Source organism: Neoarius graeffei, chromosome 3 (assembly GCF_027579695.1).
Source record: "Neoarius graeffei isolate fNeoGra1 chromosome 3, fNeoGra1.pri, whole genome shotgun sequence".
NCBI lineage: Eukaryota > Metazoa > Chordata > Actinopteri > Siluriformes > Ariidae > Neoarius > Neoarius graeffei.
Genome location: NC_083571.1, coordinates 55,259,250 through 55,286,059, shown reverse-complemented (window position 1 = coordinate 55,286,059; position 26,810 = coordinate 55,259,250). Strand labels below are relative to the sequence as shown.

The following is a 26,810-nucleotide window of genomic DNA, read 5'->3' as shown; positions in this document are numbered from 1 at the left end:
TCAATAATTGATACACCCAAAATTATAATACTAATCCTTACCGCATGAGGCCCATGGTAAAACCACACTTCCAGGAGGGGCTGCCATCTGCCTCCCAAGCCGGCCGAGCACGCTCCTCGTTGGGCACGGCCAGGTGGGCGAATGCCCTGGTCCGTCCGCCCTGTCTAAAAAATAATGGTACAACTCCTGAGTGAAGGTATCAATGCGCTGTCGAAGCGTGTAGAAGGTGTTAGTACGCCTGTCATTATAGTGTGGACTTTCCATAGCATAGAAAATCGCCACGTTTCAATTTGTGTAACTGAACTTTGTTTCATATCACTGGTCATATAAACCTATGTAAACAGGAAAAACGTGGAAGAGTTTGGTCGCATCTAACTACAGCCCCAAAAAATACCATTGGCCATACTGAGCCTAGCTACATTGCTAACAGAAGTAACTGACTGGGAGGTCGCAATACACCATGATGTTCAATGTACGTTAAACACTCTGAAAACGAAACAATTTTCTTGTCATCCAAGACACAAAAACTATTTTGTCGCATTCGTCATCATCACGATTCACACTTCTCCATATTCATCTACCTGCTTGTGCTGTACCCGAAAGTTTTTGTGACGTATGATCACGTGACAGCGGCTCTTCCGGTTGTAAAATATGCATATCGGAGCTCGAGCAGAAATGCCATATAATCATCACGAATATAACGATTTTGCTGAATTTAATAGATAATTTTGTATTTGTTGATGCAATTATTTCATATTTTTAATGGAAAGAAACTGATATAGTGTGCATTTATGTTTCATGTCCCATGTCCTTTAATAACAAAATGATTACACATAATTTCTGCATCCGAGACGGTGTAACACGCACACAGTATAAACAATTATAAATATATGTGTTAACCATTAATTTATGCTTAAACCCAAGTTATAAACTGATACTCAAGTAACCACTTGTATAATATTTATTACAGTATGAACCATTCACCAAGGAAACTTTGGGACAAACCAAACCCTTGTCATTCATATTCTTAAGACTTATTAGATGGAGGTCCATCATTTATAAACTTTAGTACATGATAAAATATTGAATGATGCAATGCAGGCACTTTTTCTGAACTTAGAAAAGCCTTATTTTATTTACGTGCAAACTTCTCAAGCTCTCGACCTCTCAACGAAGTCTTTTCAGACAGACCACATGGAGAAAATTCCCATGCCAGATCGAAAACCAGTCACATTAGTGAAATGGTATGTAGTGAAACGTAATGTGCAGTCGGCATTGCTTTTCATTAGTGGCATGAGGACAACGTGTCGCACTGAAAAGCAAAACCTTCCTTGCATTACTACTAATACATAAACAGTCCTACATCACTAATGAGACTCAATATTGATTGTCTGTTGCATTTCACAGTCTTTCAGTGATTTCTGTCTGAAACATCAAGCGACATATGAGCAGTTCACAGAAGGGTTTTGCTTTTCAGTGTTGTATGTTGTTTACATGGTTACTAATAGTGTACTAATGGTTTGTAGGGTTTAATCATTAATAAATATGGACTAAAACAGGACAGGTCGTGATGATGTAGAAAACACAATTCCACTAATGCTGCATCAATTTACCAGTCAATACATCGAATTATTTATATTTAAGAATAACGTGTCATGTGTTTACTTCTTTTACAGTTATGTCTAATTACCGTGGAACATGTATGAAGTTATCGCTCACATTATAACGGCTAGAATTGCAGCCAGAACTAACGTCAGAGCTTCTGTTTCAGAAAGTTATTCAGTGCTATCTGACCAGAATTGAGAATTCGACAGTTTTGTGGAATAAATTATAATAAAACAGCATCTGTTAATGGCTTATGGATGATATCATTATATAATGCATCACAGAACAGCATGTTAAGCTACAGTGTGTATTGAACAAAACAGTGACTCTCTCTCTCTCTCGCTCACTCTCGCTCTCTGCACTGCTCTGAGATCAGTATGACACTAATGTGCTGTTGTAATGACAGATTGATGTGCAGAAAGAGATGATTTGTCAGGATGACAATAATTAAGTACTCAATACAGCCATCCACACACATCACTTAACCCACACTCTCGCACGTGCATTCACACACACACACACACACACACACACACACACACACACACACACACACACACACACACACACACTCCTTTTCACTTATCGTGATCTAGCAGAGCAGATGTTTTCAGGTGAGCTACGAAGAGATACAAAAACCATTAACATCAATTTCTCTCTCTCTCTCTCTCTCTCTCTCTCTGTCTCACACACACACATACACACATACACATCTCCATACACACATCACACACAGACAAAGCAGATAGATAGATAGATAGATAGATAGATAGATAGATAGATAGATAGATAGATAGATAGATAGATAGCGATCACCCATCACTGTCAGTCTGTTGGATGAAGATAAGGCAGCGTAAATCCCACATCTCATGGTAGCAACAGGAAAACTAGGTCAGGAACATTTTAGTCTGGAAGAAGCTCCCCGTGTTGTTGTGTGGTACAAATATCATATTGCATCCCTGAGCTTCTTCATGATATCAACTATGACACCAACTGCGTCCCATCATCTTAAAAATTTCATTTAAATACTGCACTTTGTAGCAGGTTGTCTGAGGAAACTTTTTATATGTGGATGATCAGATTTATTATCTATGTAACTAATTACACATTTTAACCCAGGAACAACAGGAAGAGCCAAGTGTTGCGGTTTAATCCAAGTTGTTCTTTCCAGTCAAATATATTGACTTAAAAAATATATTTAATATAATTCAAAAATGTAAATATGCATGTAACTGTATAGCTTATATGTGTGTGTGTGTGTGTGTGTGTGTGTGTGTGTGTGTGTGTAAACATTTTGCTGCCTGTAACAACAGGATATTTAAAGCTAAATTCATTGTATTTTTATGATAATAAATGTTATCTTTGTTTGTTCGATATTCTAAGAAATGCAGCACTAGCAGCTCGGGGGGAAGATTAGCCCAAAGAATCAGTGAAATAATAAACTTGAGTAAAATTATCAATTGGATGGACGTAAATGAACTTCAGTGTGTTAATAATAATAATAGTAATAATAGTAATATATATATATATATATATATATATATATATATATATATATATATATATATATGTGTGTGTGTATGTATGTATATAGTGGTATAATCATGAATACAGTTACTTGTGTTTATAATAATAATAAGTGCAATTACAAACTTGTACTTGAGTAAAAAGATAAACAGGCCATACTTAAATGAACTCCAGTATGTAAATTCTACTTCTTCTCCTATTATTATTATTATTATTATTATTATTATTATTGCACTCGAGGAAAAAGATAAAGATTTCTATCTATCTATCTATCTATCTATCTATCTATCTATCTATCTATCTATCTATCTATCTATCTATCTATCTGTCTATCTATCTGTTTTGTCTGTGTATTGTGTGTGCATGGTTGTGTATGTGAGTGAATGAGTGAGCGAGAGAGAGAGAGAGCTCGTTGTGCTCAAACTCATGATTGCTTAACATAATCCAACAGTAAGCAGATAACAAATAACTAAATCTTCTCAATATCTTTTTAAACCATTAATATAAAGCTGTCCAAACAAATTTCACATGAAAATCCGCTTTCCCCCTGACTAACTTTTCCAAAACAGCTGCTCTGATTTCCCCTACACTTGATTGCATAATAATGTAAGTAATGTTGATGTTGATACGGTCAAGTAATTTGCCACCAACTGGCTGTCAGTCACTACAATAAAAACAGTGTGTTGATTGTGCCAAATCTGAAGACTTTTCCATCACTGTGGCATCTTTCACCCACCACTAGTCCACAGCCTTTCTCGACATATATGAAGCGGATCAGTTTTGCACTTTCAAAAGAAATGTCTCTGCTTGTGAAATATGAGCAATGGGTGAGAAATAATCAATATATTATTACATCAAGCTTTTTGCTGTCTTCGCTGATAACTGCGATCCCCAAAGGGCTAAAACAACAATACAGATGGCAGATGACTCATGGCCAGGATGAGAATATCAGGCTACAGTTTGTGTTGATGGGGGCTGCGTTAAAAACACTTGGTTGTGTTATTCAGAGCGCCTGAGGCCATGCTCCAAGGAGACAAATTCACCAGCAGCAGCTGCTTTAGGCTCATTTCCTGCTAACAATGAGAAATATGCCCTTATTTTAGTAATTCTCAGGAAAAAAAAAAGCCAAGTGTTCACAACACAGGAAGAAAGTTCGCAAAGCTGCAATTGTTGCTGGTAGAAACGCAATAAATAATCATGTTACTTATGCTTTAGCAATTCCAAAAAAAAGGCTTTCTAAAGTGCTCAAACTTCTCTTTTCTTCATTCTCCCTAAAGTGGTTCACTCCCCCCTCACCCCCCCCCCCCCCTTTCATACTCTTTCATTTTTCTCTCCAGAGAAACCAAGTCCTCGTTCTGCTTCCACATAGCGTTGCATGTTTAATTTATTTTGGGTTATTTGATTATTTCAGCATGATCAGAGCAGATATGGAAGGCATCCACATGCTCTCATGTGCTCAGTGTTTCAAAAGAGTGGGGTACATTTCAGATGGGGAATAATCAGTCGACTAAAATGAAGAAAGGGAAAAAAAAAGCAGACTGATTACAGGATACATAAACAGATACAAACACATTAATATGAACATTAGAGTGCTGGAGATGCGAGAAGCTGATTCACATTGAGTTAGAGAGTTGGCTCAGGAGACATATCAGTGAGTCCCAAATATTGTTGCACTGATTCCATTAAGCAAATGTGAAGTAAATAAATTTGAGAGATCACAGACATCAAGTTTGTCATGCTGCATAGTATTCAGGATAGTCTCATAGTGTCATACTTGCAAATTTACGATAAAAATAATAATACAGAGCTGAATGAGGTGGTGATATTCCAAGAAAAAAAATCTCACATGCTTCCTGGCTGCAGTGGATTCTGAGAAATGTAGTTGAAAATCTCTTAGCGCAGTACTGAAATAATATTGGCTGGCGTTGAGTGGTATATCAGATGTATTCCATTCAGCTTGCATGATACTGAACGAGTCTAAGACGAGGAGCTGAATGGAATATATCTGATATACCATGAAAAAATAGCCGACATTATTACTATTATTATTATACATACACATTCCTTTCGGGTGTTCAACACATCTTTCTCTTTCAAAATTCTCTCAAAACCTTTAACAAAACAAGCCTGGCGGCCATGTTTGTTTACAAATTGTCACAGTCGCTCACTAGTGCAGAAGTTTTATATCTCCAACATGCAATGTCACGTTGTCTTGACAACCATGCAATATTGTAAACCATCTTCAACGCTCATTCTCCATTGGGTAGAGTGACGTAATACACATAGGATAAGCGATATGCTAACAATATTGCATGCTATCAAACCAAATGAATGGAACCCACTAGAAGGGAATAGAACACGTGTTTTTATTCCATCGAAAAAGTATCCTGTATGTATAATAATTTTCTTATATTGCACGATTGAGGAGGAAAGACTATGGTTCCTACAGCTCTTGGCTCTATCGTGGCATCTGCTTAATGCTTAACCGTTTCTGATTCATTTATAATGATAAATAAGACAATTCATACTAGTTATCCCCTGCCCAAACGAAGTTTGGCGGAGGATATAAAAACAGGTTCTGTCCGTCCCGTCACGTTTTCATTTCCAGGACATATCTTTAAAACTACTGAAGACATCTTCGTGAAACTTTGTATACATATCAAGCAACATGTGAACTGGTGCCTTTTGCTATTTGGATTTTTTTTTAAAAGTATTTTTCAAATTTTTACATTAAAAAATAGATTTTGACTTAGTTTCTTAGAGCAATGTTCGTTTCCGGAGCATATATCCAAAACGATTCATGATACGGATTTGAAACTTGGTATACATGTTAACAAGGTGATGTAGATGCGCCTTTTCATACTAAGAAATTTGAGAAATTTTAATTTTTCATGTTTCCTTGGAAACAATTTCAGACTTAGTCTCTCAGGTTAGTCTTAGGGTTTGGTTTTGTTTCCGGAGCAGAACTTGAAAACTATGAGTGGTATGGTCTTGAAAGTTAGCATATGTGTTGATTAAGTAATGTATATGTGGCTTTCGATACTAAGAAATGTGAGAAATTTTAATTTTTAGCTCACCTGGAGCAAAGGTCCAGTGGGTTTATGCCATGGGCTGCTGAGGTCAGTGTAAAGAGGTAGGGTTGGTTTCCTGCAGCAGAACTTGAAAAATGTGACAAATAATATCTTAAAACTTGGTATATAGTTGGTATATAGGGCTGGGGATATAGATGACTCTGTCTTCGTTATGTTTTGTTTCACACGTCACTGCTACTTTTGATGGCCTGTGAACAGATGAGACATTCCAGGAGGATAAAAAAACGGTATCACATTAAAACGTGAAAAATTATGTTTTTCATGTTTTAACAAGATATTTTCACATTACTATGACATACTACCTTATCCCAGGAACCATTTATCATATGTATACTTATTACAGGATCATCCAGCGTACTCAACAACATCAGAATCTCAACATGTTTCAACCCAAGTATGAAGTAGAACTTAATTAAATCATGGAAATGAGTCATATTGCTCAGTTTATTCATTCTCCACGTTCATTCATTCATTTATTCATTCAAACATGAGTTTCAATACTGCTCTGTTTTTCTTTTTCTGGCATGGCAGCAATACGCTTCCGTACTTCCCTAATCTGCGTAATCTTCTTTATAATCAAATGTTTTTATGGTTAGCGTTTCTTTAAACATGACACGTTTTCAGTTCGCTAAGCAGACCCGAGAGGGGAAACAAAAAAATCTACGAAAAATCTACAAAAATGTGATATTTTGTTTACCGGACTATGTGCAATAACTATATGCAGCAGTTATACTGATGTAAGCCACTGGAGTGAAATTTTGTTCAAATGTGCATTCTGAATGTACAGATGAATGGCAATAAAGTTATCTGTCTGTCTGTCTGTCTGTCTAAAAGTCGGTTAATGAATGCTCTTAGCTCTGTAGCTAGTCTCTACCTCAGGGAAATAATTTACATAAATGCATTTGATTGGATAAAACACAACACAGGATCTGGTTCACGTTTACAAAACTCAAAACTAGAATGACTACAATATGGCCAGGGTTGTGTTTTTTTTTCTTCCCCCCGCATACATTTACAGTACATCCAACAGTACTTTTGATCTTTGGAAATACCTTGCCAAGTCTCCATTCAGACTGCGGTCTGCCAGCTAAATGAACTCAAAAATTATGCTATTATGATTCACAGCAGGATGTAGAATGTTTTGTATATTTTGATGAGCCATTCATCCAGAGTCTGAGTGAAATATACGACAAACTTGATGCAATCAAAAACAGTCTTTTCTTGCTACTTTAATAAAAAATAACTGGATGAATCAAGGGGCTGTGAGAGAATTGGCATGTGCATATAAAGCGCAATCAGAGACGTACACAGCATGCGATCTAACACTTTGTCCAATGTCTACCTCATCATTCCGTATATTCATAACCTTTAAGCTAGTTTGCATATGCTATTACAAACCCTGCCAGAATCATGTACTTATCCATTCACACAAACACACATCCCTGCTACTGTACAGTTGTATGTTCGAGGCTGTATGTCTGGACAGACGGAACTGTCCCATCCAATACTTTCTCAGTGTTTTCTCTGTGCTTCCTCTGTTGAACTGTCTCTGAAAGATTCATTGCAATACTAACATTGTGCGTGTTAAGGAAATGCCCTTTCCTTATTCCTCCCCGCAACGGCAAGGTAACAATATTGACGTTGCGTGGACTCCACTGCTGCATTTGTCTAACGTTCTGTGTCTTTTTTCTCCGTGTGTGTGTGTGTGTGTGTGTGCGCGTGTGTGTGTGTGTGGCTGTATCAGGTGCTATGGCCAATCATCTCATCTCAAACGCTCTGCTGCGACCGCACGGCTCAAACAACCCCTATAACACTTTAGTGGGTGACTCGACCGTGTATAACAACCCCACTCTGAGCATGTACAACACACAAGGTGTGCTGGTCCTCTCTACTCACCTCAGCTAACTGGCTCCGTCCGTGTGGGTGTGTTAGTGCATGAGACATGTGGGTGTGTCAGTGGGCGGGGCGCCGCACACCTGTTTGACTCTTGATGTGCCATTCTGTAGCTGTGTTAGGGTCTCCCTCGGGACTTTTTCCTCAGCGAGCATCACACAGCAGTATGCAGAACAGAAAAAATAAAGAAAAACAACAAAAAAAAAACCCCACCATGTACAGAAGTGAATAAAGACTTCTAAATTTCTGGCACAAATCCCAAACCCAGAAGAATTGAAGGTAAAAGCTGAGCTCGGATTTTCACAATATTTATGTCCTGAGCTTAACGCCGAGATGTTTGTTCAATGCCGAGCTCGCAAAAGCATCTGCAGTGTGTATGCGTTCCTCCTGAGATCTCAGCGGGAGGCCTGACACTTTTTCTCAGCGGCTGCTGCAGCTCCGCATGATGCTGTCACGCCGGCTTCTCTGTTTATTACTCCCTCGTTCCCTCATTCTGTCTTAAATCTCTTGCTCTTTGTTTTTTTTTTTTGGTTGTTTTTTTTTTTTTTTAAATTTGCCCCCTTGTTTGACAGAAAATGCTCACAAGGTTCGAAAAACTTCCCACAGACACCCCTGCACTCCTGTTCCTCACACTGGCTACCAATTAGGTGCAAACTACAGCTTGACATCATGCTTAGTGTTTCTGGAAACTAGACCTTTCTTTTTAAAATGAAACGTCGATGCTGAAAGCATTGTTACAACCTTGAAATCTAGCAATAAAAGCCCTGAAATTCTGAGTAAAACCCAAGGTACTGCTAATGTACCTCTTTAATCTAATCAATAATTCTTATATATATTATTGTGATGCTTTTCCTTGGATTCTAATAAATAGAAAGGTTGAGTGAGGTCTTAACAAGGCCATTTGCTATGGGCGTTTTTTTCTCATTTTTTTCTTCTTGTATTTTTGTGTGTCCTTGTGTATCATGCATGTCCTTTTCGACTTGTCACTGAATGCTTACCTGTGCTTTTTTCCTTCTTCTTCTTCTTCTTCTTCTTCTTTTCTTTCTTTCTTTCTCCATGCTGTCCGTTAAGACTCCTACAGAGAGACAAGTATGGGAGTCAAGCTAAATATTGCTTACCAAATGTAATTGTCCTTCCTGTATTTCTTTTTTTCTTTTTTTTGAGATTGTACTTAAGAGTTGCTAATTTGGAAATGCATTCTCCATCAAGAACAGGCAATTCAGAATCAATCAGTGGTCTGATCTGAGATTTGAGAAGCCCATTTTGCAGAAAACAAATTTTTTTTTCTCCCATTTTCATCAATTTAAGTGCTACCTGGTAAAACAGAGACCATGGAGCACAGTAGATTTTTACAGGCTTGAGGGACAGGCAAATGTCTGTGATCAAAGAAAGTTGGTTGGGGAAAAAAAGAGAGAGATATGAATAGAGTGCAGATGGGGGACGAAAAAGTGCCCTCCTTTGTCACCTGCTCCCACTTTTTCTCTGCTGCACAATTCAAGAGAAAGTTCTGGAGAAGGCTTTAGGAGCTCCACACTTTCTTCGCATGAGAGAGCTGAGATGCCTTTATCCCCTCTCCCCTGTCCACCTTCGGCCTTATTTAGCACGTGAAAAAAAGAGAAATGTAAAATATAACTTTTTAAAAATGCACAGTTGTCCCTTTGATGGGATTAGCCATGCAAACCATGTAGTGCTAAATAAGGACCAGTGTTGATTTGTTGATTGGAGTCTGACTGTAAGACTGGATTCACACTCTGAGTGTCAGCATGGCTGTGCTTTATTCGTGTGTGTGTGTGTGTGTGTGTGTGTGTGTGTGTGCGCGCGCGCACGTGTGTGTGTTCTGATTTATCCTTGCAAATTAAAAGTGGTGATACATCTGAGATCAGACTTCTTAAAAGGAAACTTAATTCAGCTTCAAACTTTCTCAGTAATTCTTGACTCAGGTTACGTGCACATTACGTATGAGTACAGTATGTAATTATATATATATATATATATATATATATATATATATATGAGTGATTCCACGCTTATGGGTACTGAAATGGGGACATGAACTTATTTTTAAAAATTCACCTAAACCCATTTCTTTTTTTACCATCAGGTCACAAAACATGTAATCTTTAATGAATGATATGTTAAAAGATAACTTTAATTTTCTGAGATGTAATAAAAACATATTTATATGCCAAAGTCAAGCCTATGAGTTCCAAAATGATGTCTGTTACATTACTTCTGTTACGATTGTCCATCTCGTGTCTGTTACAAATTAATTACAATCTAGCTATATACCATGTTAATCTTATTGAAAGAATGTGTATGTTTATTCTACCACACATGTTTATTAATTATATTTGCTAAAACATCACCTTCCTATGTTTCAAAAAGTAATTCTACATTGTTAAAATTGAGAATATATATGTCCACAACACTTCTGTTACGTTCTGACTTTGGCATATAAATATGTTTTTATTACATCTCAGAAAATTAAAGTTATCTTTTAACATATCATTCATTAAAGATTACATGTTTTGTGACCTGATGGTAAAAAAAGAAATGGTTTTAGGTGAATTTTTAAAAATAAGTTCATGTCCCCATTTCAGTACCCATAAGTGTGGAATCACTCATATATATATATATATATATATATATATATATATATATATATATATATATGAAGGTCATGGCAATATTGGACTTTCAGTGATTTCTCTGGACTATTCATTGTCTGTAGCAAAATGATTGTACAATGTATTTCTTTAAAAGAAAAAAACATGAATTTGGTGCAGAAATTGTAATTTTCTTTGGGTTTTCTGAAATCAATACAGGGTCAAAATTACACATACAGGGTCAATAATTTACCTACACTTACTTAGATTATTAATTCAGAGGTGCTGAAATTTCCAAAATGTCTCTTATCTTGCCAAGGCCGAGGTCTCTTAACTTCCTGTTAGTGATCATGATTGACTACAGCTGGTAGCGTCTCTGTGCCGTCATAAAAAGGGTTTGTTTACAGCACTCATTGGATTGACCAACACACAGTAAAATGGGAAAGTCCAGGGAGCTCAGTGCAGATCTGAGAAAGAGGATCACAGACATGCACAACTCCGGAATGTCTTTTGGAGCCATTTCTAAACAACTGCAAATTCCAAGATCAGTTCAACCAATTGTATGTAAGTTACTGGGAGGTGTAGTCACTTTGCCAAGCCAATTTGCTTCAAGAAAACCCAAACTGTCACCCTCAGCTGAAAGGAAATTGGTTCAGGTGGTCAGGAACAACCTGTGAACCACCATGGCACAGCCCTGCCATGAACTGGAAGCTGATGGATCACTGTCTACAGTTCAGTGAGTTTTATATCACCATGGACTAAGAGGCTGCTGTTAACCCCCTGCTCCAGAATTGGCGCCTTCAAGCTTAACTAAAGTTTGCAACTAACCACATGGACAAAGAAAAACCCTTCTGGAGGAAAACTGTATGGTCAGATGAGACAAAGGTTGAGTTGTTTGGCTACAATGACCACCATGTACAGAGGGACACTGTACAGCTGGTGGTGGTGGTAGGATCATCATGCTCTGGGGCTGTTTTGCTGCCAGTGGAACTGGTTCATTTCACAAAGTGGATGGAATAATGAAGAAGGAGGACTACCTCAGAATTCTTCAGTGTAACCTCAAACCATTGGAAACTTGAACATGACTGGGAATCACAACAGGACAATGAACCCAAACACGCATCAGAGCTGGTTGTGGAGGATAAAGCAGGCTAACATTAAGCTTAAAACAAGTCCTGACTTCAACCCTATTGAAAATATATGAACCGTGCTTACAAGTCGAGCCCATTCCAAGAAAACAAAACAAATTTAATTGAACTCTACCAATTCTACCATGAAGAGTCATGAAATATCCAACCAGAATTCTTCCAGAAGCTTGTTCATGGTAAACAAAAATGTTTGGTCAAGGTGAATCTTGTGAAGAGACATTTTACCCAAATATTAGGTGTGCTGTATGTACAGTGGGGCAAAAAAGTATTTAGTCAGCCACCAATTGTGCAAGTTCTCCCACTTAAAAAGATGAGAGAGGCCTGTAATTTTCATCATAGGTACACTTCAACTATGAGAGACAGAATGGGGGGGAAAGAATCCAGGAAATCACATTGTAGGATTTTTAATGAATTAATTGGTAAATTCCTCAGTAAAATAAGTATTTGGTCACCTACAAACAAGCAAGATTTCTGGCTCTCACAGACCTGTAACTTCTTCTTTAAGAGGCTCCTCTGTCCTCCACTCGTTACCTGTATTAATGGCACCTGTTTGAACTCGTTATCAGTATAAAAGACACCTGTCCACAACCTCAAACAGTCATACTCCAAACTCCACTATGGCCAAGACCAAAGAGCTGTCAAAGGACACCAGAAACAAAATTGTAGACCTGCACCAGGCTGGGAAGACTGAATCTGCAATAGGTAAGCAGCTTGGTGTGAAGAAATCAACTGTGGGAGCAATTATTAGAAAATGGAAGACATACAAGACCACTGATAATCTCCCTCAATCTGGGGCTCCACGCAAGATCTCACCCCGTGGGGTCAAAATGATCACAAGAACGGTGAGCAAAAATCCCAGAACCACATGGAGGGACCTAGTGAATGACCTGCAGAGAGCTGGGACCAAAGTAACAAAGGCTACCATCAGTAACACACTACGCCACCAGGGACTCAAATCCTGCAGTGCCAGACATGTCCCCCTGCTTAAGCCATTACATGTCCAGGCCCGTCTGAAGTTTGCTAGAGAGCATTTGGATGATCCAGAAGAGGATTGGGAGAATGTCATGTGGTCAGATGAAACCAAAATAGAACTTTTTAGTAAAAACTCAACTTGTCATGTTTGGAGGAGAAAGAATGCTGAGTTGCATCCAAAGAACACCATACCTACTGTGAAGCATGGGGGTGGAAACATCATGCTTTGGGGCTGTTTTTCTGCAAAGGGACCAGGACGACTGATCCGTGTAAAGGAAAGAATGCATGAGGCCATGTATCATGAGATTTTGAGTGAAAACCTCCTTCCATCAGCAAGGGCATTGAAGATGAAATGTGGCTGGGTCTTTCAGCATGACAATGATCCCAAACACAGCGCCCGGGCAACGAAGGAGTGGCTTCGTAAGAAGCATTTCAAGGTCCTGGAGTGGCCTAGCCAGTCTCCAGATCTCAACCCCATAGAAAATCTTTGGAGGGAGTTGAAAGTCCGTGTTGCCCAGCGACAGCCCCAAAACATCACTGCTCTAGAGGAGATCTGCATGGAGGAATGGGCCAAAATACCAGCAACAGTGTGTGAAAACCTTGTGAAGACTTACAGAAAACGTTTGACCTCTGTCATTGCCAACAAAGGGTTTATAACAAAGTATTGAGATGAACTTTTGTTATTGACCAAATACTCATTTTCCACCATCATTTGCAAATAAATTCTTTAAAAATCAGACAATGTGATTTTCTGGATTTTTTTTTTCTCATTCTGTCTCTCATAGTTGAAGTGTACCTATGATGAAAATTACAGGCCTCTCTCATCTTTTTAAGTGGGAGAACTTGCACAATTGGTGACTGACTAAATACTTTTTTGCCCCACTGTATATTTTTGACCATGTATGTATACTTTTGACCCTGTGTTGATTTCAGAAAGCCCAAAGAAAATTAAATCTTGTGCACCAAATTCTAGGTTGCTTTTTTTAAAAGCTGTATGTTGTACAATCATTCTGCCACAGATAAAAGAACAGTTCAGAGAAATCATTGAAAGCCCAAATATTGCCATGACATTCATATACAAGACGACATTCATGTCACTGTATTTAAACTTCTGACCACAACTGTATATACAGTGTCTTGCAAAAGTATTCATCCCCTTGGTGTTTGTCCTGTTTTGTCGCATTACAAGCTGGAATTAAAATGGATTTTTTTTTTGGGGGGGGGGGTTTAGCCTACCACTGGTGAAAATTTTGTATTTTTATTTTTTTTATTGTGACACAAACAATAATTAAGATGAAAAAACAAAAATCTGGAATGTGCATTCACCCCCCCCCAAAAAAAAAAAGAAAAGTCAAGTTAATACTTTGTAGAGCCACCTTTTGCGATCATTACAGCAACAAGTCTCTTGGGGTATGTCTCTATTAGCTTAGCACATCTAGCCACTGGGATTTTTGCCCATTCCTCAAGGCAAAACTGCTCCAATTCCTTCAAGTTAGATGGACTGCATTGGTGTACCGCAATCTTCAAGTTATGCCGCAGATTCTCAATTGGATTGAGGTCTGGGCTTTGACTCGGCCATTCCAAGACATTTAAATGTTTCCTGTTAAACCCCTCCAGTGTAGCTTTAGCAGTATGTTTAGGGTCATTGTCCTGCTGGAACGTGAACCTTCGTCCCAGTCTCAAACCTCTGGCTGATTTGGGTTTCCTCCGGGTGCTCCGGTTTCCCCCACAGTTCAAAGACATGCAGTTAGGTTAACGTGGGGCGGCCTTGGGCTGAAGTGCCCTTGAGCAAGGTACCAAAACCCCTGACTGCTCCCCGGGTGCTGTAGTGTGGCTGCCCATTGCTCTGGGTGTGTGTGCGTGTGTTCACTGCTTCAGATGGGTTAAATACAGAGGATGAATCTCACTGTGCTTGAAGTGTGCGTATGATAAATAAATGTTTCTTCTTCTTCTTTCTTAAACAGGTTTTCCTCCAGAATTGCCCTGTATTTAGTGCCATCCATCTTTCCTTCAGTCCTGACCAGCTTTTCTGTCCCTGCAGATGAAAAATATCCCACAGCATGATGCTGCCACCACCATGCTTCACTGTAGGAATGGTGTTCTCAGGGTGTTGGGTTTGCGCCACACATGGCATTTCCCATGATGCCCAAAAAGATCAATTTTAGTCTCATTTGACCAGAGACTCTTCTTCCATGTGTTTGGGGAATCTGCCACATGATGTTGGGCAAACTCCAAACGTGTTTTCTTGTTTGTTTGTTTTTTCTTTAAGCAATGACTTTTTTCTGGCCACTCTTCCATAAAGCCCCACTCTGTGGGGTGTACAGCTTAAAGTGGTCCTATGGACAGATACTCCCATCTCCGCTATGGATCTTTGCAGCTCCTTCAGTGTTATCTTTGGTGTCTTTGTTGCATTTCTGATTAATGCCCTCCTTGCCTGGTCTGTGAGTTTTGGTGGGTGGCCTTCTCTTGTCAGGTTTTTAGTGGTGACATACAGCGCCCTCCACAATTATTGGCACCCTGGTTAACGTGTGTTAAAAGCCTTAAAATAAATTCAATTTTTATTGCAGGAGCATAATCTCACAGTGAAAATTGTAGAAAAAATGTAACCCTTAACTCAAGTGAATTAAAAAAAAATCCGTGACTAAGAAATAATTATTTTTCATAAAATCACCTGTTCCACAATTATTGGCACCCATAACAATTCCTAGAAAATAAATGTAATTGAAGCATTTCTGTCATTTCTACTGTAGTTTATAAAGTTGATCAGAGTATCTAGGAACCTTTAATTAGTAATTCATCACATCCTGTTTCCCTGGGGTATAAATATGATGTGACACAGAGGCTTATTTCTCTTATCCACTCTTCAACATGGGAAAGACAAGAGAACACACCATTCAAGTAAGGCAGATGTGTGTCGACCTTCATAAGTCAGGCAATGGCTACAAGAAAATAGCCACTCGCCTACACCTGCCCATATCTACAGTCAGAGGAATCATCAAGAAGTTTAAAACAACTGGAACAGTGGCAAACAAGCCTGGATGAGGGTGCAAGTTTATCTTGCCATTACGCACAGTGAGGAGGATGGTAAGAGAAGTAAAAAGTTCTCCAAAGCTCACTGTTAGAGAATTGCATCAAAGTGTAGCATCTTGGGGTCACAAAGTCTCCATAACAACCATCAGGCGCTATCTACGTGCCAACAAGCTGTTTGGGAGGCATGCACAGAAAAAGCCTTTTCTCACTTACAAGCATAAACGTAAACGTCTGGAGTTCGCTAAGCGGTACTGGGACTTCAACTGGGACCGTGTGCTTTGGTCAGATGAGACCAAGATAGAGCTTTTTGGCAACAAACAGTTGAAGTGGGTCTGACGTAACACAAAAGATGAGTATGCGGAAAAGCACCTCATGCCCACTGTGAAGTATGGGGGAAGATCGGTGATGCTGTGGGCTGTGGGCCCCGGGAACCTTGTTAGGGTGCATGGCATCATGAACTCTTTGAAATACCAGGACATTTTAAATCAAAATCTGGTGGCCTCTGCCTGAAAGCTGAAGATGGGTCATCACTGGGTCTTTCAGCAAGATAATGACCCTAAACGTGTGGCCAAATCTACACAAAAATGGTTCACCAGACACAAAATCAAGCTCCACCCATGGTCATCTCAGTCCCCAGACCTCAACCCAATTGAAAACCTGTGGGGTGAGCTGAAGAGGAGAGTGCATACCGGTAGGAGAGGACCCAGGACTCTGGATGATTTAGAGAGATTGTGCAAAGAGGAATGGTTGAAGATCCCTCTCTCTGTATTCTCCCATCTTGTGAAATGTTATAGGAGAAGATTAAGTGCTGTCTTGTTGGCAAAAGGGAGTTGTACAAAGTATTAACATCAGGGGTGCCAATAATTGTGGCACACGTGATTTCATGTAAAAGAATTATTTCTTAATGTGGGATTTTTTTTTCCCACTGAATAAATGCACTTGAATTAAAGGTTGGATTTTTCTTTTTTATTTTTGCATTGTTGTCCTATATTATTTAAAAAATAATAATTTATTAGAAGCCTAAGAACATATCTTAACGAGGGGTGCCAATAATTGTGGAGAGCGCTGTATTCTTTCCATTTGCTATAATGGATTTAATGATGCTCTGTGGGATATTCAAAGTTTGGGATTTTTTATAACTCAACCCTGATCTATACTTCTCCACAACTTTGTCTCTGACCTGTTTGGAGTGCTGCTTGGTTTTCATGTTGCTTGCTTAGTAGTGCTGCAGAGTCAGGGTCCTTCCAGAACAGGTTGATTTATACAGACATCATGTGACAGATCATGTGACACTTTGATTGCACACAGGTGGATCTTAATCAACTAATTATGTGACTTATGAAGTGAATTGGTTGGAGCAGCTCTTATTTAGGGGTTTCATATGAGAGGGGGGTGAATACTTATGCACACTCCAGATTTCTGTTTTTTCATCTTAATTATTGTTTGTGTCACAATAAAACAATTTTCACCTTTAAAGTGGTCGGCATGTTGTGTAAATCAAATGGTGCTCACCCTCCAAAAATCCATTTTAATTCCAGCTTGTAATGCAGCAAAACAGGACAAACACCAAGGGGGATGAATACTTTTGCAAGAAATTGTAGATATAATTGTCTATGTTTGTGTATGTGTGAGTCCTTACAGACTTCTGTATGAAACCTCTGTGTGATTTTTTTCCATACTTTCTCTCTTTCAGAGGGAATCTTGAACAATGCCCGGGATACAAGTGCCATGGATACTCTACCACTGAATGGTAACCATGGCAACAGCTACGGCCTGGCGGGTGCTGATTACCTGAGCGAGTGCGTGCAAATGATGGAGCGCAGCGGCTATGGCGTCCCGCATGCCACGCACCCGCACCCACACACCCCGCTGGAGAAACGCATCCTCCAAGAGCTCACCTCGAACTACCTGCCCCCCTACCTGAACAATCATGAACGCAACAACCTGGTCAACAAGCTCGTCAACAACGTCAGCAACATCAGCAACGTCACTCACGTGAGCAACATTGCTAACATGAGTAATGTCAGTAACATGAGCAACCTTGCAAACATGAGCAACCTGGCTAATGTGAGCAATCTCAGTAACATGAATAATAACGGAACTGTGGGTGGTGGGCGGGGCAAAGACGCCTCAGCTCCTCCTCTCAGCCTCACACTGGACCTTGACGACTCTCCAGCCTTCATCCCTGATGAGAGCCTGGGCCTTGAGTTGATCCGTGACGAGTCCGACACCCCGTTGCTTCCCCAACAACGGCCTACCCTTCACACCCAACCTCGACCCTCTTTTGGCTCCACCTCCTCCTCGTCTCGACGCCGCCTCCCACAGGAAAACAGCGATAGTTTTTTTCCACTCTTGACCGAAGAGCAGGGTGATGAAACACCCTCGCCAAGGAGAGACTCAGCTACCCAAGAGCGGTCTGACATGCACACATTGCCACGCAGTGGAGGAGGAGGAGGAGGAGGAGGGGAGGATCCACGGGAGCCCACAGAGAGTGATGATGTGTACTACAAGAGCATGCCTAACCTAGGCTCGAAGAACCATCTGCACCAGCTGCATTCTTACTACCACCTAGGCCGAGGTAGCAGCGATGGCTTTATCGGTCCCGCCAACAAGGACGAAGCTCCACCCACTGAAACCCCACAAGAGCCTGCCCAGCTCGTCACTAGCCTATAGAGGACCACATGGCTTACACACACACACACACACACACACACATGATGTGGAGATTCCCTCCTGTCATTCCTCACATCATTTCCGTCGCTTTTCCGTACTGGTCAATCGTCCGCAGTTGTAGACATTTCTTTTATGTGTTCTCAAAAAAAGAAAAAAAAGAACAAAACAAAGAAAATAACTTTGGAGATTTTTTTTTTTTGTATTCTGACTGAGAAATTCGATTGGAGGATTGTTGATGTCTCGCCTCAGACATGACCTGATATTTTTTGTTTTTTTGTTCTTCCCCCCCCCCTCCCAGATTCTTTGTGTGCAGTTTTATTTCCCACGGACAGCCAGAGACAACTGAGTCGATAATGGATTCCTGTGTTCCTTAGTGGGATAAGTGAGAAAGAAAAAGACTTCTCAATGGATTTACAAAAAAAAAAAACAAAAAAAAAATGCAGACTGAATGCAAACACTGAGGCAGTGCATAGACTTGGTTCCGAACAAATAAACCAGATGGAGAAAACACTACAAAAGACTATTTTAATACACTTCTTTAACTGACATGTGCTTTTTAAATGTTTCTCCTTCCTGTGCGATGAGTCCGATACAGTCGTCCCAATAAGTCGCGTGGATAAAATGTGCATTTTTGAACTTTCTTGCAAAGGATGACTTTGCCATATGGCACTTTGTTTTGTTTTGTTTCTTTCTTTTTTTTTGCGTATTAATAACAAATATTAAAAAGAGGAGGGGAAAGAACTAATATCACAGAGAATTAATTATAAGATATTTCTATGTAAATGTACAGCTACTAGCATTACAGTCTGCAGTCTGCTTTTTTCTGTTCTTCTGTAAGCGTGGTGATTTAGAATCAGTTCAGTTCTCTCCTGACGCTCTCGGTCCGGACGGCACTTCTGCTCTCACGCTCTGATCCGCTCTTTGATTTGTACATTTCACTTTAGCAGAAATCAATGGAACAACAGAAAAAAAAAATCCTAATGGTCATTTTAAGAATGTAACCAGAATTTTTTATTTTTTATTTTTTTGGCTCCCTCAGAACTTGATAAATTTTGTCTTTTTTTTTCCCCCCATTGTGGAGATAAAAGTGATAGAGACACTATGCCATTTTGGGCCAGAGGTGCCAATTTCCTTTGAGATGAACGTGCTTGCCGAGGAAGATCCCAAAAAGTGAAAGGTGAAACGGTGAAGGCTGATTTCCGCATTTATATGCAGCACTTGGGGCTTGTATAAAACGATGCCGGATGTTTGACTTATTAAAGCTCAATATTTGCAGTAAGAAGATCAAGAACCTGTGTGTTTCATTTCAGCTGGGTGATAAAAGACTTATTTATTTCTTCCAAGACAACAGCGGTCTCATCTGGAAAATCTTAACCACCTTCCTTTTCGCATATATGACCATATTTTATTTATTTTTTTGTTCATTTTTTTTCTGTTTTATATTACCTTTTGAATCAAATTGAAGCAAACGACCTCCTGACTAATATTTGTTGTACCAGTGAAACTTGTTTGCCAACAAATAAATTACTGCTTAAGACTGAAATTCTCCGGGCTGCTGTTATGTGGGTGGATTTTCTGCATCTGTCTGCTTAAGAGATTTGATTTTTAGAGAGCACTTAATTAAAAAAAAAAAAAAAGACAGTCTAGCTGTATTTAATAACAAGTTACGAGTGCATTAGATGCATCAAACAATGAGTGTGATCGAATCCAGAAAAGCGTACTTCAACTAGACATGCTCAGAGTAGCACCATATCTGAAGAGGATTATTGTGTCTGTTCCCATTAAAGCACTTCTACTGAATCCAAATGAAGCCTGTTTAAACCTGTCCCAGATGAAAACCACTTTTTGAACAGGAGATAACGGGTGGAGTGAGCAGTTCTCATGGTTACAACAAAGATTTTTAATTAAAAAAGCAGCTCAAAAAAACATGTTGATCAATATTCAGTGTCGCCTAAAGGCTTATGTTTGATTTCACAGGTTTCAAAGTTGTGCATTTGTGTGTGAGAGACTGAAAGCAAAGTGCTGAACTGTGAATCTCGATTACGTTACTGATGACATACAGTACACGTGCCAACCCTCGCGTGATTCCACAAAGTGCCATTTGTATCCACTAATATTACATTTGTAAATGTAAAGTATGTAAAGGTATAGAACATGAAACCATCTTATGTAGGAAACATCTTCCATGAGGCATCCAATAAAGTTTGTGGGAAAAAAATTTGCATTTTTGTTCACACTCAACCCTGTTACCTGAACACTTTCACCCTGATGAAATATTTGTTACAGGACATCATGTCATACGGATTTCTTGAAGAAGAAAAGTAAGTTCTCTTATTGTTTCCTTTATTTTCAGTGATGATGATTTTCAGTATGTACTAATGAGATCACTTTGATAATACACAAATTACAGATGAATAGTACATATTTAATCCTCTGGGGTCTGAGGGTATTTTCTGGCACCCTAATGATTTTGGCGTGCTCTGATTTTGCTGTCAATTTCAACAAATCTAAGCAGTATTTTCAAAGTCATATGACTTTTTTATATTCAGCACAAGTTCAGCTGCAATAATATCTCTGTAGTCTGTAGGTCATGATTGTACTTAAAAAAAATAACAGATAAATTAAGATGTTGTAAAAAGCAGTTTTAGAACTGTGTTGGAATGTGTGAAAAAAACATGACCTTACCCGTTGTGTCGAACCGTTTTGGCCACTTGAGGTGATTCTGTTGTCTGAGGAATGGATCAAGCACAAAAACTTAAATCTGTTCCATTGATTTGGACAATTAACTGGCCATCAAAAAATGTACCGTAAAATACCAAATAATAGCCCGGGCGATTATTTGTCTCAATCACGTAAGAGACCCGGCACGTATTAGAGACTAGGCGGCTATTTGGAACAGGCGATTAATTCCTTCTTCACAAATACCTTCCCCAAAATCTACCTCAAAACGGGGAAAAAAATCATTCTCAGATAGGCCTACTTTTAACCAGTATAACTTACAGTTTCTTTCGAGTTAGATTACAGATAGCACGGTGCCGACTTCGGGGAATTTTGAAGACGCAGAATGCATCTTCGCATGGCACAGTCGGGGTGGATAAAGGATAAATCACACACCTTTTCCTGTTAATGACTAGTTAAGCGCATGCTTTACAAAATAATCAAGAAACCACACCATTGTCTGTGCGCAGCACTGTGATTTAATTACTCTGCAAAGTTATGGTCACTTGCTATCACCCTCACCCATGCAGCCTCCACCCTTTGCGCTTCGCGATGTCTGTCAATCTGAAATTGCATGGAGGGCGCGATGTTGAAGCAACATAATTAGGGTGCGAAGTGTCAAACCAAAGGGTTTTTTCTTATGCTGAAAAATAAGTGACCTGCAGTGGCTACATACTGTCATCTTGCATCACGTTTCTCTCCAAGACGTCTCCCTATTTGGCCGATATGAGCCTATTCCCCGAGTGAGTTGGTACGGTGGCTCAACCCCGTAGAAAACTTCAAGTTCGGATGAAAGTTAGTTGAATAGGTTACTGACTTGTAGGCCTACATGTTGCCTGCCTGACGCGTGCTTCTGCCCAACTTGCACGACAGATTACTTGTTGAAAAGGCCCCTTGGATTAGATTGGCCGCGAGCAGACTGAAATGCATGTTAGAACGCTCTCACCTTTTTTGTAAAGCGTCTTCCAGATCCGAATGGGTAAGGGCAAGTGAAATGGTATAAGGTCTTTAATAAAACTCAGTGTGTGCTTTGACGCATGCATTCGGCAATTTAGGTCGTTTAACAGAAGCAGCAGTCCAACGTTGGAAACCCGCAGTCCTCAATGTCACCACACACGCTGGCTTTCGTTGGGTATACCCAAAGGGGTGGCTAAGACATCTGTCAAAAGTTACGAAGTTGCATTCCTCAAGAAATATTACGGTAGACCAAGATTATAACATTGAAATGGCATGTTTATTATCACGTAACAAAATGTTGTAAACAGTATTATAGAAATAATTTCATTCATTCATTCATTCATTCATTCATTCATATTGTTTCGGTAGAAACTATGCAATGCAAAATCGTTTAAACACCAGAAAACCAGAAAAGTGCTGGGCCTCAAGATTCTAGATAGAACGTTCGGACGCTTTTTTTTTTTTTTTAGACCCCGGCGAGTATTCGGAACCGGCCTTTATTTGTCACAACACACGCGTACACCCGGCCGTTAAAGGGAACTCGGCGGTTAATTGGAACTCGGCTATTATTTGGTATTTTACGGTATGTCCTATTGTTTTGGGATAAAGGGCTGGCAGTGGGAGGGGTATTCAGTGAGAAGGGTAAAAAATTTCCATTCCATTCAATGAGAAGAGTGAAAACCCCTCCTACTGCCAACTCTCTCTCTCTCTCTCTCTCTCTATATATATATATATATATATATATATATATATATAGAGAGAGAGAGAGAGAGAGAGAGAGAGAAAACTTAATATACTAACTTAAAAAAGTTAGTACCCGGGCTGCCTTAAAATTTTGAGCTCATTGAAATTAATATAGTAAGTTAACACAATGAGGTGAACAATTTAACTTACTATATGAATTTCAATGAATTAAAAATTTTAAGGCAGCCCAGACACTAACTTTTTTAAGTTAAAACAACAAATCATTTTTTACAGGGCGGCACAGTGGTGTAGTGGTTAGCACTGTCGCCTCACAGCAAGAAGGTCCGGGTTCGAGCCCCGTGGCCGGTGAGGGCCTTTCTGTGTGGAGCTTGTATGTTCTCCCCGTGTCCGCGTGGGTTTCCTCCGGGTGCTCCGGTTTCCCCCACAGTCCAAAGATATGCAGGTTAGGTTAACTGGTGACTCTAAATTGACAGTAGGTGTGAATGTGAATGGTTGTCTGTGTCTATGTGTCAGCCCTGTGATGACCTGGCGACTTGTCCAGGGTGTACCCCGCCTCTCGCCCGTAGTCAGCTGGGATAGGCTCCAGCTTGCCTGCGACCCTGTAGAAGGATAAAGCGGCTAGAGATAATGAGATGAGTTCATTTTTTACAGTATACAGTGGGGCAAAAAAGTATTTAGTCAGCTACCAATTGTGCAAGTACTCCCACTTAAAAAGATGAAAGAGGCCTGTAATTTTCATCATAGGTACACTTCAACTATGAGAGACAGAATGGGGGGAAAGAATCCAGGAAATCACATTGTAGGATTTTTAATGAATTAATTGGTAAATTCCTCGGTAAAATAAGTATTTGGTCACCTACAAACAAGCAAGATTTCTGGCTCTCACAGACCTGTAACTTCTTCTTTAAGAGGCTCCTCTGTCCTCCACTCGTTGCCTGTATTAATGGCACCTGTTTGAACTCGTTATCAGTATAAAAGACACCTGTCCACAACCTCAAACAGTCACACTCCAAACTCCACTATGGCCAAGACCAAAGAGCTGTCAAAGGACACCAGAAACAAAATTGTAGACCTGCACCAGGCAGGGAAGACTGAATCTGCAATAGGTAAGCAGCTTGGTGTGAAGAAATCAACTGTGGGAGCAATTATTAGAAAATGGAAGACATACAAGACCACTGATAATCTCCCTCGATCTGGGGCTCCACGCAAGATCTCACCCCGTGGGGTCAAAATGATCACAAGAACGGTGAGCAAAAATCCCAGAACCACACAGGGGGACCTAGTGAATGACCTGCAGAGAGCTGGGACCAAAGTAACAAAGGCTACCATCAGTAACACACTACGCCGCCAGGGACTCAAATCCTGCAGTGCCAGACGTGTCCCCCTGCTTAAGCCAGTACATGTCCAGGCCCGTCTGAAGTTTGCTAGAGAGCATTTGGATGATCCAGAAGAGGATTGGGAGAATGTCATATGGTCAGATGAAACCAAAATAGAACTTTTTGGTAAAAACTCAACTTGTCGTGTTTGGAGGAGAAAGAATGCTGAGCTGCATCCAAAGAACACCATACCTACTGTGAAGCATGGGGGTGGAAACATGATGCTTTGGGGCTGTTTTTCTGCAAAGGGACCAGGACGACCGATGCGTGTAAAGGAAAGAATGAATGGGGCCATGTATTGTGAGATTTTGAGTGAAAACCTCCTTCCATCAGCAAGGGCATTGAAGATGAAACGTGGCTGGGTCTTTCAGCATGACAATGATCCCAAACACACCGCCCGGGCAACGAAGGAGTGGCTTCGTAAGAAGCATTTCAAGGTCCTGGAGTGGCCTAGCCAGTCTCCAGATCTCAACCCCATAGAAAATCTTTGGAGGGAGTTGAAAGTCCGTGTTGCCCAGCGACAGCCCCAAAACATGACTGCTCTAGAGGAGGTCTGCATGGAGGAATGGGCCAAAATACCAGCAACAGTGTGTGAAAACCTTGTGAAGACTTACAGAAAATGTTTGACCTCTGTCATTGCCAACAAAGGGTTTATAACAAAGTATTGAGATTAACTTTTGTTATTGACCAAATACTTATTTTCCACCATAATTTGCAAATAAATTCTTTAAAAATCAGACAATGTTATTTTCTGGATTTTTTTTTCTCATTCTGTCTCTCATCGTTGAGGTATACCTATGATGAAAATTACAGGCCTCTCTCATCTTTTTAAGTGAGAGAACTTGCACAATTGGTGACTGACTAAGTATTTTTTTGCCCCATTGTGTGTGTGTGTGTGTATATATAAGTGTTTTTGACCTGTAGTGTCTTGTATTAACTATCCAAAGAGTCCTTGAACCTCATCTCATCTCATTATCTCTAGCCGCTTCATCCTTCTACAGGGTCGCAGGCAAGCTGGAGCCCATCCCAGCTGACTATGGGCGAAAGGTGGGGTACACCCTGGACAAGTCGCCAGGTCATCACAGGGCTGACACATAGACACAGACAAACATTCACACTCACATTCACACCTACGGTCAATTTAGAGTCACCAGTTAACCTAACCTGCATGTCTTTGGACTGTGGGGGAAACCGGAGCACCCGGAGGAAACCCACGCGGACACAGGGAGAACATGCAAACTCCGCACAGAAAGGCCCTCGCCGGCCACGGGGCTCGAACCCGGACCTTCTTGCTGTGAGGCGACAGCGCTAACCACTACACCACCGTGCCGCCCGTCCTTGAACCTTTTCTCTATTAATGTCATGCTCTATATCAAGACATTGGTTCTGCTCGGTTTGGGATGAGTCTTGGCAGTGTTTCATTTCAGTTTAAAGGATCTTTCTTTAATTTTGGCTTTAAAAAGGTCAAAATGTGAATCACCTTGGCTGCTATAAGTCAAAGAGACAAACAAACAAATAAAAAAAACAACAACACTAGCTTATTGGGTTCTGTCTTGTTACTTCCAGCTTAAGCCATTTAATATGGATATGTCAAGAGCACTCAAGTACTTTCTCTCTGTCTCTTTCTCTTGCTGTTTGTCTGAGAGTGCAGACACCCTGCTGAGAAGGACACATTATTCTCTTTCTGCATCTTTCTCTTCCTCTCCTTCTCCTCTTTCCCCTCTTCTCTGGTGCACATCGCAGGTCGTTTTCGGCTCTGTCCATTCTGCTCTAATGCAACCAAAATAGCATTAATTGCAGAGAAGTTTCATAACCTTCTCGACTTGCCCCATCACCATCCGCGCTGTCAGGACGCCTCACGCTGTTGATAAAAGCCTGTCTTGCTTTGTCTGATGCACAAATTATATGTTGTTTCTCACCATTTGAAAGGAGCAGATGAGCCCTGGCCGAGGTCGTATTGCTCCGATGCGATGTGACTTGACACTGTTTAATTCAGCTATTGTGGTATTCACTTTCTGATGCTACCCAGTCGTTATGATTTGATGAATCGTCAGTGCATTTTTTTTTTTTTTGTGTGTGTGTCTGTACTGATAGCGCGCTCTGAAAGTAGACAAATTTCATGGCAGGTCAAATGGTCTTGCAGAATCTCAAATAAAGTGCGTGTGTGTGCCACAGTTTTTGTGGTGTTCCCAACAACATTGATTTGTCAGTGCCTGATAGTGTTGGCTAGTTCTATTCAAAGGCGGCATTTTCGAGTGAGTTTGCTGATTGGTTGTTCAGCGCTTGTTCAGAGATTGTTTTTCACTTCCTGTTGCCTTCTTGTCTTCTGCTATTACTGAGCAAAACACTGACCAGGCTAATGTTGACCATTATTATAATGCTCTGGTTGTAAAGAGATTACCAGAAATAACATTCCTGCAACAAATAATATTGTGTGTAATATTTAAAAGCTGTAATAATTTCATTTCACAATGTTAATATTGCACGCACAGTCCCAGTTCGACGACA

At 40.1% G+C, this 26,810-nt stretch overlaps 1 protein-coding gene across 6 annotated transcripts in view; it reads left to right on the top strand.

Annotated features, from left to right (window-relative positions):
• LOC132883412 (adhesion G protein-coupled receptor L3-like) overlaps positions 1–20,034 on the top strand; it is a 734,936-nt gene extending 714,902 nt beyond the window's left edge. For 4 of the 6 annotated variants that reach the window (XM_060917028.1, XM_060917029.1, XM_060917026.1 and 1 more), the window contains 2 exons: positions 7,969–8,097; positions 17,567–20,034. In XM_060917028.1, the coding sequence (XP_060773011.1) occupies positions 7,969–8,097; positions 17,567–18,546 (1,109 nt within the window). In that variant the 3' untranslated portion in view covers positions 18,547–20,034. The remainder of the gene's footprint in view (positions 1–7,968; positions 8,098–17,566) is intronic. The other 2 variants (XM_060917030.1, XM_060917027.1) reach the window with 1 other exon arrangement.
• The last annotated feature ends 6,776 nt before the right edge of the window (positions 20,035–26,810 follow it).